The 12,998-nt window shown below is 41.8% G+C and overlaps 1 protein-coding gene across 7 annotated transcripts in view; it reads right to left on the bottom strand.

The window, feature by feature from the left end:
• Positions 1–1,314: 1,314 nt before the first annotated feature.
• Positions 1,315–12,998, bottom strand: part of clcn2a (chloride channel, voltage-sensitive 2a) — a 51,907-nt gene continuing 40,223 nt past the window's right edge. For 5 of the 7 annotated variants that reach the window (XM_084369490.1, XM_084369489.1, XM_084369486.1 and 2 more), the window contains exons 13-25: positions 12,819–12,974; positions 12,663–12,732; positions 12,467–12,577; positions 11,740–11,953; positions 11,503–11,636; positions 9,737–9,975; positions 9,135–9,246; positions 8,958–9,004; positions 7,012–7,074; positions 6,422–6,460; positions 6,224–6,328; positions 4,572–4,658; positions 1,315–4,423 (exon numbers count right to left, since the gene is read on the bottom strand). In XM_084369490.1, the coding sequence (XP_084225616.1) occupies positions 3,902–4,423; positions 4,572–4,658; positions 6,224–6,328; positions 6,422–6,460; positions 7,012–7,074; positions 8,958–9,004; positions 9,135–9,246; positions 9,737–9,975; positions 11,503–11,636; positions 11,740–11,953; positions 12,467–12,577; positions 12,663–12,732; positions 12,819–12,974 (1,899 nt within the window). In that variant the 3' untranslated portion in view covers positions 1,315–3,901. The remainder of the gene's footprint in view (positions 4,424–4,571; positions 4,659–6,223; positions 6,329–6,421; positions 6,461–7,011; positions 7,075–8,957; positions 9,005–9,134; positions 9,247–9,736; positions 9,976–11,502; positions 11,637–11,739; positions 11,954–12,466; positions 12,578–12,662; positions 12,733–12,818; positions 12,975–12,998) is intronic. The other 2 variants (XM_084369487.1, XM_084369491.1) reach the window with 2 other exon arrangements.

Raw genomic sequence — 12,998 nt, forward strand, 5'->3', positions numbered from 1 at the left:
TTTTTATCTCAAATCCGTGTGAAATATTATATCGTTCCATCCTCACTTCCCTGTAAATAAAAGCATGAACCTGAAAATGAGAGTAAAATGGGACCATTAAAGTAACTAGTGACCCAATTCATCAAATAAATGTAGTGGAGTAAAAAAAGGCCGACAACATGATATGTAGCCAAGTGGAAATACTTACCACTGCAAGGAAGAAACACAACTTCTCAGCTTGTTTGTTTTTTTTAAAGGTGTTTTTGTTCTTTTTCAATTTTAATCATTCACTCATGTACAAAAACAATTTCATGTTCTCTGAAAAATAACAATGGCTGTCGGATCTCAAATGCATAATTCTCCTATGTACAGTAGCGTGTGCGCAGATCTCATCCGTGTATGTTCATATGTACAAAGCATATACAGGCCAGTGCCATATAAAGGGAGATACTACAGACTTATTGCTTAACTAGATACGCTGCAAATTAGCTTATACACTCTCTACATTTAACTCCTTATACGTTATCTTATATGGCGAGCACTACTTCACACTCTATATGCAAACAGAAAGTTAGGACGTTAATAAATCGTTGCACGAATGTTTTACACGGACCCAAAAAAAATGAGCTGCGATGACGTCACGTAAGATTGAAATATGGCTCAAAAATCGTCGCGTGAAGCTAAAATACTTACACCCATTTGAAGGTCGTAACGAGGACTCACACACACACACTTTGCTCTACGACAGTTTTTGGGTATCACTGTGCTTCAGACAGAGGTTACATTTCTCGACGTTGCATTAGAGGCCGGGCTGGATTAAGATACGTGTAACATATCACGGTGTTATTGATATCTACAGGCCGCGTACATGTGTGCGCTTAAGTGTACGTGTGTGTGTGTGTTTTGTGTGCTCTGTACAACTTCCTGCGTCGTTCCTTTTCACTCTGAGCTCAAAGTGTTGTTCCTTTTATCATGCTAGAAACACGGTAAACACAGATAATTCACATAGCAGGAAAAATGTGGAGGCAGTTCAAGTGACAAGAACGACAAGTCTACGTTTGCCCTTATTGAATCAGCCCCTATAAAGCCAAACAAGGCTACATGTGCAGGAAATTATACTCATGGTAATTACAATGTGCTTCATCGTTATTTGGAGTCCTGTACTAAACTCGGTGGACCTTTGTAAGCTGCCTTTGTCGTCATGTGAACAGTTAATTGGGGATTTTTGGGGGGCTGATATGACCCGACACAAATATTTAGTTGTCAAATAAAAAAAAAAAAGGAAAAAAAAGGCTACTGATAACGACATGGACAATATAGTGATGACGCTGTTGCTGTTATATCACCTTTTACTGCATTATTACTGTAAATTTATTGCATATCAGCCAACATGTAACCAACACCACCGTGTCTTTTTTAGTCCGGTGCTGGGGAATAGGTAGTTTAAATCGATAACATCATGTGCTCATTTGAATAATTTTCTCTGTTCTTCTGTGCTTTCTTCTCTGTTATTCACTCCCATTTCTGCCCCGTGTGATTTATCTCCCTCCTCGTAATGTTTGAAGTCGTGTTTACAGGATGTTCTTTTGGCAAAAAAAAAAAGACTCTAATTATGTCGAAGAGTCTGAACCGGATTTGAGCAATGCAAGGAAAGTGTCAAAAAGTCTCTCTCTCTCTCTCTCTCTCTCTCTCTCTCTCTCTCTCTCGCGCACACAATCACACACACACATTTAAAAGATAAAGCTGGTGATATTCTGTATTTTTCTATATCGTTAACAAATCCCATGAATGCTGCGATTTATTCGAGCTCAAAAAAACTTATTTAAAACACACAAATGAACCACATCGTCGCACTGGTTGACATGTTCCTGAATATAGCCTGAAAGTGGTCCCAACAGATTCACTATTTTACCCTGTTTGAGTGACATGTTCATTCATCACAATGAATTTGGGCACTACATGGTGAATATCCCACGAACAAACTCCTGGTGCTGCAAAATACTCGAGTCACCAAAGGCTGAGAGACAAAGCCACTATTTATTCTTGTCTGAGAAATATAACCTTAAGTGTCCAGCTGTTTTTAATGAAAATATATTGATAAAATAATCTCACCTAAAGGTCCTTTTATTAGCTGCTCTCAACCTTTCGATTATGCCACGTCATTTCAAAACAAACTGGTTAAGTTTTAAAGGTCATCCTTGACCTTGGAGAACCTGCAGGTTCAGTTCAGCTTTCAGGCCAAAAAAAAGCTCAAGCATCAACATCTGCAATTATCTGACAACCGAGCAAACCCAGTTGCGAAAATCAAAAAGTTGGCAGGTCAAGTTTCTACAAAATGTGTCTTATCACGTTCACATTACATGTTTAAGACCTGACTTTAACATCAGGAGGTGGCGGGGACGCAGAGGCTAACTTTTAACACTGGTGCTTTTTTATTCAGGTGCACTGACACGTAACACCCAGTTATACATTTTGATTTAAAAAGGTGCAGTATGTAAGAATTTTAGTTTTTAATTTTAAGATTTAGTAAAATTATCAACAGAATGTAAAGAAACAACAGTTTTGATGTTATTTCCAAGATATTTTTCTTTTGTATACCGGGGATATCTACTGAAGTTAGCATGCTAACCACCTAGCCCCTAGCTACATTCTACCTCAAGAGGTGAAAGTCCGATAGTGAACAACACCAACAATCCCCCGGTGCTCCGTCAGTCAGCGAACAAGATTGCTAGCTTCACGGTAAACTGAGCTTCCTTGCCAACGGAAGCTACAGTTAGCAGCAGCAGCAGTTAGCGGTTGCTCTGGTAATATGCTACCCCTGTTTATTTGAATTGAACAGGTGGACAATTCTTACATACTGCATCTTTAATTTCTTAACAAATTATGTAATTGATTTTAAACAGGAATACATTTGCTCAAAGGCAACTGTTTTAGTCGCACTTGAAATGTTTAGATTTTTGGGTGCATGTGCGACAAAAATAGCTGCTCCCTGGACCAACGGGAGGGTGGTGGAGTTACAAACAAGAGGCCATTGACCAATGTTCGAGATTGTGTTTCAACATTTGTAAGTGTGAAACCACTGGGTATTTTTAAAAGACAGCTTCCAGTCGAAACAGTTTCCAGACGTGTTTGGCGACAAAACTAGGTGATTTTAAGGAGACGTCTAGACACTGAGCAGTTTGTGATCTTTTCCAAACCCTTACCAAGTGTTTTTGTGCTAAAGGCTAACCAGACCATAGGCACGGCACTGAAACAAATAAAGGACTTTGAAAAGGAAGAAACTCAAAGTTGCAGCAGATCCGTCATTTGCAGAAACGTACTTTGCCATTTCCTGTTTAAACTATACATTTATTTCTTGTTTTTCAAAGAGTACTCCACTGACTTATCTTTTTTATTCCATGACTTCTCCTTCCTTGTCAAAGCCTGGCGCCTAAATTACCTACAATGCAACTCACCCACTGCTTTGAGCAGAGATGAAGAGCTACAGAGGGCTGGTATGCTCTATTCTGTCTAACTCTACAACCCCAGATTTACTTATAGTTTTCACATATGCAGCACTTACTGTACTTCCCAAGACTTCGACATGTAAAATCAGTGAGTTTATGTCTCCAACAGGAATGAATGAGCCTCAGAGAGGAGAGGAAAGTGTTAAGAGACAAATCAATTGTTGTGTTTGGTCTTTTCATGGGATTTGTTGACAATAATAAAAATATCACATAAACATAACTTTGTCCTTTATCTACACACTTTATCCAGGCATTTGCACAGTAACACAATACTAAATGTCACACTCTCACTCGCTCACTCAGGCCACAACAACGTTAGAAACACGGGTATCTAGGCTGGACTTGGAGGTGAGAGTGACCTCTACAAATGTAAGAAACGTCAACATTCATGAGGCGACGGTATGGATCCCCTCTGATCATTCTGATTGGTCCTCAGTGTGGACGGGGCTACCCTCTCCCTCAGGTTCTGATAGGTCCTTGTTCGAAGACGGACTCCCCTGTTCTTCTTGCTCCACTGTTTGGTCCAGCTCAGGAGTTTGGGCAGGGAGGTCATAGTCACAGGCCAGCTCTGACTCCTCAGTGTGGGAGGGGCTGCAGTCAAAAGTAAACTCCGATTGGTCCTCCGTGAACGAGGGGCTTTCTTGGAGCACCAACTCCGACGACGGACTTGTGGTGTCGCCGGGGCTGGTTTCCAGCTGCAAATTCGTTTTGTCCGAGAAGTTGACAGGGATCTCTTTGTACTGGAGATCTGGTTGTTCCTCCACGTCGGGAGGGTTGGGCTCCCGTGGCAATGAGAGCCCCCTGTGGCGGATGCACAGCTTGTGTAGTTCTGTTACTTCGGACACACTTGTGCTGTTCCCACAGTCACGGAAACTGGCCAACGGAGGGCGTACTTTAACTCCAGTCACTGTCACTGAGCCCTCTATGGCCTTACGCAGCTGGAGATAGAGCCACAGCCAGCAGGAAGAAAAGAGCAGAGCCAATGAAAGTGGAAAAAAAAAGAGATGAAAGGGATGGATTAATGATCATTTAAAAGAAAATATTCTCATATCAGAAGCTTTACTGAAGGACAACACGCACGCTCACCTCTTTGAGAGAGACCACTCCGACCAGACGTCCCATGCTGGTCACGTAGGCGTGATCCAGACCCAGCAGAGAGAAGATCGTGTGGGTCTGTGGAGGAGGAGAGATGGGTCATGGCCTGGATACAGACTCAGGGAGGGGCTTCATTTGCATTTTGGATCATCGTTATGGAAAATGTCACACCAGGATCAGACATCGTGATATTTTTGCCTTTAGAGATGGTCACAGTGAGGGGCAAGCTACACGTTTGTCACCAACAAACCGTGAATGTAATCGTATTTTTATAAATGTAAATGGAACTGAAACGATTCAAGGTCACTCTGTGGTGAATGTCGGCTCCATCTTCCCAGTTGGGAAAACGAGAGCGAGTGTGAGTTTGTCCCGATGTGCTGCTGTACCAGCGAGGAGGCTTTAGATGAATTATAGCTGCGTTCACAACACATAAAGTCAGCTGCTTACTCACTGTCTATGACTGAAAAACCACCTATATTTTATGTTAACTAATGCAAAAAAACAACACTCGAAGCTTCAGCGTAGTATGTCTTTGACCTTACGATATGATTACAACAAGCGCTTCACTTAAAGTACGCTCTGTGTGGGAAGCACACACTCATACACATCAAATGAGATCAGAACAGCTGATTTCAAGCAGACTGGGTCAATGATGCTGCTTAGAGCTGCTCGAAATCTCAAAATGCCAAGGACAGGTGCTTCAATGCTAGCTTTCTTATCTCCTTCAGCATAGGACACACTGGACCAATGAAAGTAAAGGGGATAAAGCCATCCCAACATTCCTTGGTGCAGTCGGATCCTCTTAGCAAAGCAGTTGTCTTTTCCTAAGTCCTCATAACTGTTTCCATTGAGTTCAGGGAAAAGTGTTTTTGATTTTGATGTACTTATAGCAGAACACCGAATTGTTGTAAAACTTATATCAGAGGGAAATATTGTACTTTTTATTTCTCTACTTTTCTCTGATAACTTCAGTTACTTTACAGATTTAGATTATATCATCAACAAATAAATTATAACGACGCATTTTTTAAAATTAGCTCCACTTTTCCCGGATTCAACATCAGAGTGATGTACACATTAATGCATCAATGATCATAACCCCGTAAAATAATATTCACTTTTCTGAAATGTGTCATTTTGTATAATGACTGCTTTTACTTTGTAAAATAGACTAATAATTTGCTTAAAGCAGTGATTTTAAGTATTTTAAATACATGTAATGTCTATTACATGTAGTTCAATGTAAAGTGTCACATTAATATAAAGTTTTTCTAGTATGTTGAGTCATTGTTTATAAATTAAATAACTAAATGTCTGATTTATTAGAGGATGTGAATGCATTACCTTTGTGTATAACACTTGTAATATAAACACTTGAAAAATACATTAAGTTAATGTAGAAGTTAACCTTAACTTTATATGTAATAAGTGAATAAAGATAAAAGGTTTTTGTATAACTGCATTAATTTAAATGTATTCAAACCGCATCAACATGATAGAGAAACTTTGCATTAAATATGACACTTCACATTGAATTTATCCATTATAATCAGAAGGAACATCTACGTTAAAATACTTAAATGTTTTAATGAATGTTTATAATTGTATTTCACAGTGTTCAGTTCTTTCTGTTGATATTGAACCTTATGCAGAGATGTTTGCTCCACCAGCTGGAAAGGGGCGGGATCAATCTTGCAGTTCTTGAAATCCACCGGCTCGTCGAGCTGCTGCTCCTCCCACTCCCCAATCTGCAACGAGACGGACGACACGACCGCACACTTATAAGCTCTGCATTTTAAAACACTCATTCTTGTATATTTCCTGTTCGGTGCGAGCCTCACCTCTGATGGAGTCATGCAGTCCTCCACTTCAGAAGAGTCCTAAAAGACAAAATGGAGTCAGACATACGTTTTCCTTCTACATATATAAAAACAAAGTAAGATTTTACACTAAAACTCCAGTTCATACACTACATATACATAGTGTACCAACACGTACACAATGTAACCTAAAGAATCACTTATATGCAGAGTTTCTGAGGTAAAGGTGAGGGAAAAGTTTGGTTTATGGGTCAAACGCTTCACCTAATACCCAGAAACAACAACAGCAATCACAGCATTAACCTTAAGAATCAACCACCTTAAAAATCAAAAACACAAAACAAAGTCTCAAAAAAACACAGGATCGCACAACCAAACACACAGAACGTCACCAGCAGCTTATTGAGTCGAAGCTGATTAAACATTTCGTCTTAACACTGATGTTGAAAAGACAATTACACCTCTCTTACACACTTTCTCTCGCTCTCTCTGCAAAGCCACTCTAATGCTTCGGTTGGTGCACCACAAATATTTTGGTCCTGCGCTCACTACGTGCGTGTCGCAAGGCAACGGTTACTAAGCAACAGTCTCTAGGCGGCAGACAATCTTACCGCCATGGAGATCCTCACTCGTTTGGGCTTTCTTTTTTCAGGAGGAGCCGGACCAGCCGGGCTCTTCCAGGGGGAGAGAAGGCATCAACACAGCACAACATTAACATAGCATCAGCGAAACTGGACAGTTTTACCCCCTTACATGGTGTCATGGCAACATTGGATCCCAGTCTGACTTCTGCTGGGAGAAGTCCCCGTGATGTGAGCACAATGTTGCTGAAAGGGTATAATTACTACACCACAGATGAAGGTGAGGGCACAAACTCTGCACGAGAAGCCCAATGCTAACACAGCATTGGATGGTAGATACACGGCCAGAACAAAAAAGGTTTTTGAACACCTTATATTTGAACATTTTAGTTAAGAAATTTCATCCTTTATGTTTTCCCTTGAACGTCCTCTTAGGTAGCTTTAAGGCTGGAAAAAATCATCTCATTGCTGCCTATTCCACACTGTCTGACAGGAATATATACCATTAACACAACTTGCTCCAGCGCTTCGTTAAAGCTGCTCTGTAGAAGTGATTCCCAAACTGTTCCTGCAGCAGAGCCGTGGTTTTTTGGTTTCCAGGAAAATAACTCAACAATTAAAACCGCCGTGAAATTTTTGTTTAAACTTTCATGACCCCTGAGGAGGAATTATAATAACTCTGTTGGTCGTTTGATCTTTCATTTGGTGCAGGGGCCAAAACTTTTTCCCTTTGAAGGCAAAAACTTAACAGTGGGCCGCAGCAAGGACCTCGACTGCATTGATAAGATTCAAAATGCTGCGAGGATCCCGCGTCCCCTTCACTGACTGACTTCCGACAGGGCGTCACTTCCCTCCAGTGCTCAGATTATACAAATAATTAATAATTAGGGATATGTGCCGACATGAAAACGATTTTGGCAGTCGGAGATTATAATGCAGAAAAAGATACTTGGGATCATTTTAATTAATAACTTCGAGTGAAGTTTACCGTTTTCTGTGCACTGATTTATCATTTTGGACCAGTGATTGCCAAAGTGTGGGCCGCAGCCACCTGGTTGGCCATGACGGCACTGCAGGTGGGACACGACAGGCCAATTAGAATATATTTTCTATTTTCAAATTTGTAATTTAAAGTTATAAATTACACTAAAACATGTATGATTACATTATTCACATTTTTAAAAGTGATCACTGATAAAACAAGGGAGTTAAATGCATGTTATTCTTCATTTATCTGACGTATTTTTATGTGGTGTTTATAAATTGCTGTGTGTTTGTTGATGAAAATTTCAACTTGGGCTCTTTTATTAGTATGTGTGATTGACTCAATATTGCAATTGTTCAAAAAAAAAAAGGTGGGTTTAACATAGTTTTTGCTCATGGAAGAAGTTTGGGAAACATGAGCTCTATGATCTTTAAAATATCTAAATCAAGACCATCAATCCATCAAAAAGAAATTCGTTTCTACACATTTTCCCACAAATTGATCCCGACTTATCTAGTATCTTTATAAACGTTGGGATCTCCATAATCAGAATAAAGTTCTCTGGGTTTTGAACAATGTCTGGCTGTACAGCCCCAACGTTTTTAAAGACTGACCCGACAGTGCGTCAGCAATGTTTAAGAGGTTAAAGATAGACAAAACAAGCTGCATGACACCATCATGCATTGCGTAAAACTTAACCAAAGATGCTCAAATGTAGGATGTTCAAAAAGCGTTTGACTGGCAGTGAATGTGTTTTGTGGTGAGGGGGGCAATGACTCACAGAAGTTTTAAAACAAAAATCCACGACCACAGCGTGAGATCACACAGGAAATCCCTGCTGCCTGTGGGTGGATCCTGCCTGTCAGCAGGAGGAAGAGGAGGAGGACGGTATATGCGTGGACTCAGAGAGAGCACACACACCCACGCATACGATACGCGTCACATTCATACGGTACCGCTTGCACCCACACATTTATTACATCCTTCTCACCTCCAGCAGCTCCTTGTCTTGGTCTGCACAGGAGAGAGTCTGAGAGCCTCGGGGAGAAAAAAGAGAGTCAATTTCTTTTTAATTTGGATTTGAAATGTGAATTTTTTTCAATCAGTTTCTTTTCAGTATCCCGTGTCTGTCTGTGCGTGTCCGTGTGTGTGTGTGGGAAGGACATACTGTTTGGTGTCTCTGTGTCGCTGATGGCGGACACAGTTTTCAGGGCCGATTTCAGAGGAAGCTGAACGTTGGACACCACTGGGCTGAAGGAGGAAGACTCCTCTGTGGAGATCTACATGGAAAATGTATTAACAGACAAAGCCAGACACAAGCATGCGCAACCACACACACACACACACACACACACACACACACACACACACACACACACACACACACACACACACACACACACACACACACACACACACACACACACACACACACACACACACACACACACACACACACACACACACACACACACACAGCAGATCCACAGAAAAGACAAATACGAACGAGCACATGCACATGAACGAACAGGACAGCACAGGTAAGGGCACAGACGACAGAGACACAGAGGACACGTGTTAATAGAAATCAAGAACATTTATACAGTTTGTCAATGCTTACAGAACCGCGAGAACACCTCCATCTGTGCCTTTACCTACTGCTACATGCTTCAAACATGCTGATCCACTTTTACTCTACTGCTACAACCCAACCCCAGCCAGACTTTGCCCCAGCCCAGCCCCTGCATGGCGCCCCCGGACGCCTCACACCTGTTGCGTGCTCACCAGGAAGCGGACCGCTTGGCGAGTGTTGGACGAGGCGTTGACGTGGGTGTGGGCGCAGGGGGAGCTGGGCGTGCTGTCGGTGGTCAGGCTGGGCAGGTGATCCTGGGTGCCGTTGTCTTGAGCCAGCTGGCGGAGGTACTCGAGCCTCCGCTTGCGGCCCAGCTGAAGAGAGAGCAGAGACTGGAGCTGCAGTCGCTCGATGGAGCCCAGCAGGATCATGGAGTCTGAGGGAGCGCAGACAAAGAAAACAGGTAATGAGATAAAGAGACTAGCTTAAACTACTGCAGTCTAATAAACCTGTGCTTTTAATTAAGACTAGTTGAAACTGTTAGAAAGGCGTTCATTCAAGTTTGTGGTGCTAATGTGCTGAATTGTTTTATAGAAGTGTTTGTAATATCCAGTCTAAACTTACTGGTTTAATTACGGTGGAATAATAGGATCAGCCTTCATGAAGGTAGGATTTATTGCAGGATTGTTCTACTAAATTGAATTCATTCCAGCTACTGTAGGTGTACCCAATGATGTGGCAACGGAGATTTAAAATCATAATTTTCCTCAGAGATGTTTTTACAAAAGAAATGAAGTCATTTTGGCTGATTTCAGTACAATAAAACTAATCCTTTGTGCTCAATTGAGCTGCGCATTGTAACTGTCAAACGTTGACAACATTTAACCTTCGCTAATTTTGGCTTGCTTTTCAGAAGTATCATTTTTCTTTCTGTACTGAAACACAGGTATTATAACAGCATAGAAACATTACAAACAACACCCGCTCTATTCCTGAATTCCTACAACTATTGACACGATAGGATCTAGTTGAACCTCGCGACTTTTTAAGATCAATTATTTTTCTTAGCCGGTGTTCCTGCACCTTCTTAAACCTCAAATCAATGACTTTTCAAGGACCCTCCAGGCCCAATTACCTCAAATTCAACTACTCAACATGGCATAAACACATATGAGTTAAAAACAGTTACATCACAGAGAATTTTATAACGAGAACCAGCAGCTCACAGACGACAATTAGAGAAAGAGAGAGAGAGTTTCATGTGTGATCACTTCTCAGTTGTTCTCAGCGATGACAGAAAATGTCAGGAGACACGCAGACAGTGCAACATGGCATATTGACAAACATTTTGTCTCAGCTGTATTTGTGACAAGAAGGCAGAATTCAAAGCTCCAAAACTATACGGGCCACATAACTGCTGACTGTTGCTCAGTATGCTATTTGTTGTAGTGACTAGCTGCCGTTAGCAAGGAGCTGGACTATTTTCACATTTTACTCTGTGAACTGAGGATTTATTTCGACCAAACCAGAGGTGATGTGGAAAGACAAACCATGTGTTTTACGGTGAGTTAATGATGTGAACAGTTTTATTTTATTTTTTTTACTTATTAAACTAAGCAGCGCACTCCCCGCTTTATATATGCCCCACCTGAAACTACTGGGAGCTATCAGACTATCGCCTCTTGTGGTATACAGTGGTATTACAAGACAGGACAGGCCTGGCTGGTTAGCATTATGACTTCAGTAGAAATCTGCACAACAAGGTGCAAACAAAAATGTTGTCCATATCTTACAAACTTGCTCCTTTAAGAAAAAAAAAAAATATCAAAAGTATTTCAGTTCCCATTAAACAAACAAACAAACAAAATAAATAAATAAAGACCAATGTCTATTTCAGTCCATTTTTCAAGCCCTGACCCCCCATACTCCTCAAATTCACCAACTTTCAAGGAACCCAGTTTACCTCTGCCCTCAACCAGGGCCAACGTTTTGAGCTGACCGGTCAGCAGCATCTCCTGCAGCTCCCGATAGGAAGAGTTCAGAGTGATGAAGCGCACATCCCTGACCATGATGTCCTCCACACGGATATTATACTTCCTGAAACACGAAAGAGGGGAGAAAGAAAATTGAGTTTAAACGAGGAGAAGGGTGAACAGGGTGACGAGGAAAAAAGAGGCTGAATTATAAACCAAATACTCACTCGTGATGGCCCATGCCCAGCTCAGGCAGATATGGAAGTTTCTTGATGCGGATGATGGAGTCGTACAGCGACGGCTGAAGCGACTGGGCCACGGCGTTGGCCAGGATCACAGCGATCATCACAGGCAGGATGTGGGAGATCTGACCAGTCAGCTCAAACACTATGACCGCTGTGGATACAGTGTGGGTGACTGCTCCAGACAACGCTGCAGCACCTGTGTAGGAGGGAAGAGGATTTAAGAAAAATCCTCTTTCTGTCTAGTCTCTTTAAATCCATTCATATACAGCTAATAGAGGAGTGTGTGTTTTAAAAATGAGACTTTTCAATATGAGGTGTTAAATGTGCAAAGTGTGTGTTATTAATCAGAGGCGAGTTTACCGCCAGACAGCCGGTCCAAACAAGCTTTTCTCCGGGATGTCACTCTAATTCATTACATTTAACGCCGACCTGTCACACTAACCAGTGAGTCACGACCGGAGCAATTTTGTGTCCAACGATTTTATTTTTTTACCCTCAATTTTCATCAGTCACCTTCTATAAGCTGCTATGAAGTGATAAAAACGACTGCAGCTTTGCAGCGGCGTCAATTTCAATCACACGGCAGAGAGGGAAAGTGAAGAGTGGCCTGAAAATCGGTTATCAAGGCAAATTAGATACAAGATGGTGAATTTAAGTACAGTGCGTAAAAAAAAAAAAAAAAAAAGGAAGCAGATTCAGAGCCACTCACCAACTACAGCATAGCCACCAGGAACTATGGGATACACGCTGCCGTCAGCATGTATGCCATCAGGAAACATGGCCGCCATGATCTCTCCGACAAGTCTGCCAAATCCTGCGCCTGTCAGTCACACACAGATACAGCACCGAGTTATTTCAAGGCTTTCTTACTCACTTAGAAAACATGGACATATTTAGAAATTCACCGATAAGGAAAACTGGCATGAAGGCCCCGCAGGGAACGGGCATGGTGGTAGCCACAGCAGACATCCAGAACTGAAAGAGAGAGACGAGAAGTGTGTGACACATCTTTAACGTACTCAAATCGCTCACAGTGTGTAGACCTACTGTGTAAAGCTTACCTTCATGATGATGAAGAGGATGAGTGTGATGAAGACGTTGACCTGGGGGTGCTTCCAGGCGTGGTGGTGGCTGATGTAGTCGAACTCTTCCGCCACGCCCTGACGGCACCACGTGCGGTTGTCGAACAGAGCGACCAGCGACTCGTGCTGCGTCAGCTGATGTGGTTGACACAAGAAAAA

The sequence above is a fragment of the Pagrus pagrus genome (assembly GCF_965226575.1).
Source record: "Pagrus pagrus genome assembly, chromosome: 12".
Classification (NCBI taxonomy): Eukaryota; Metazoa; Chordata; class Actinopteri; order Spariformes; family Sparidae; genus Pagrus; species Pagrus pagrus.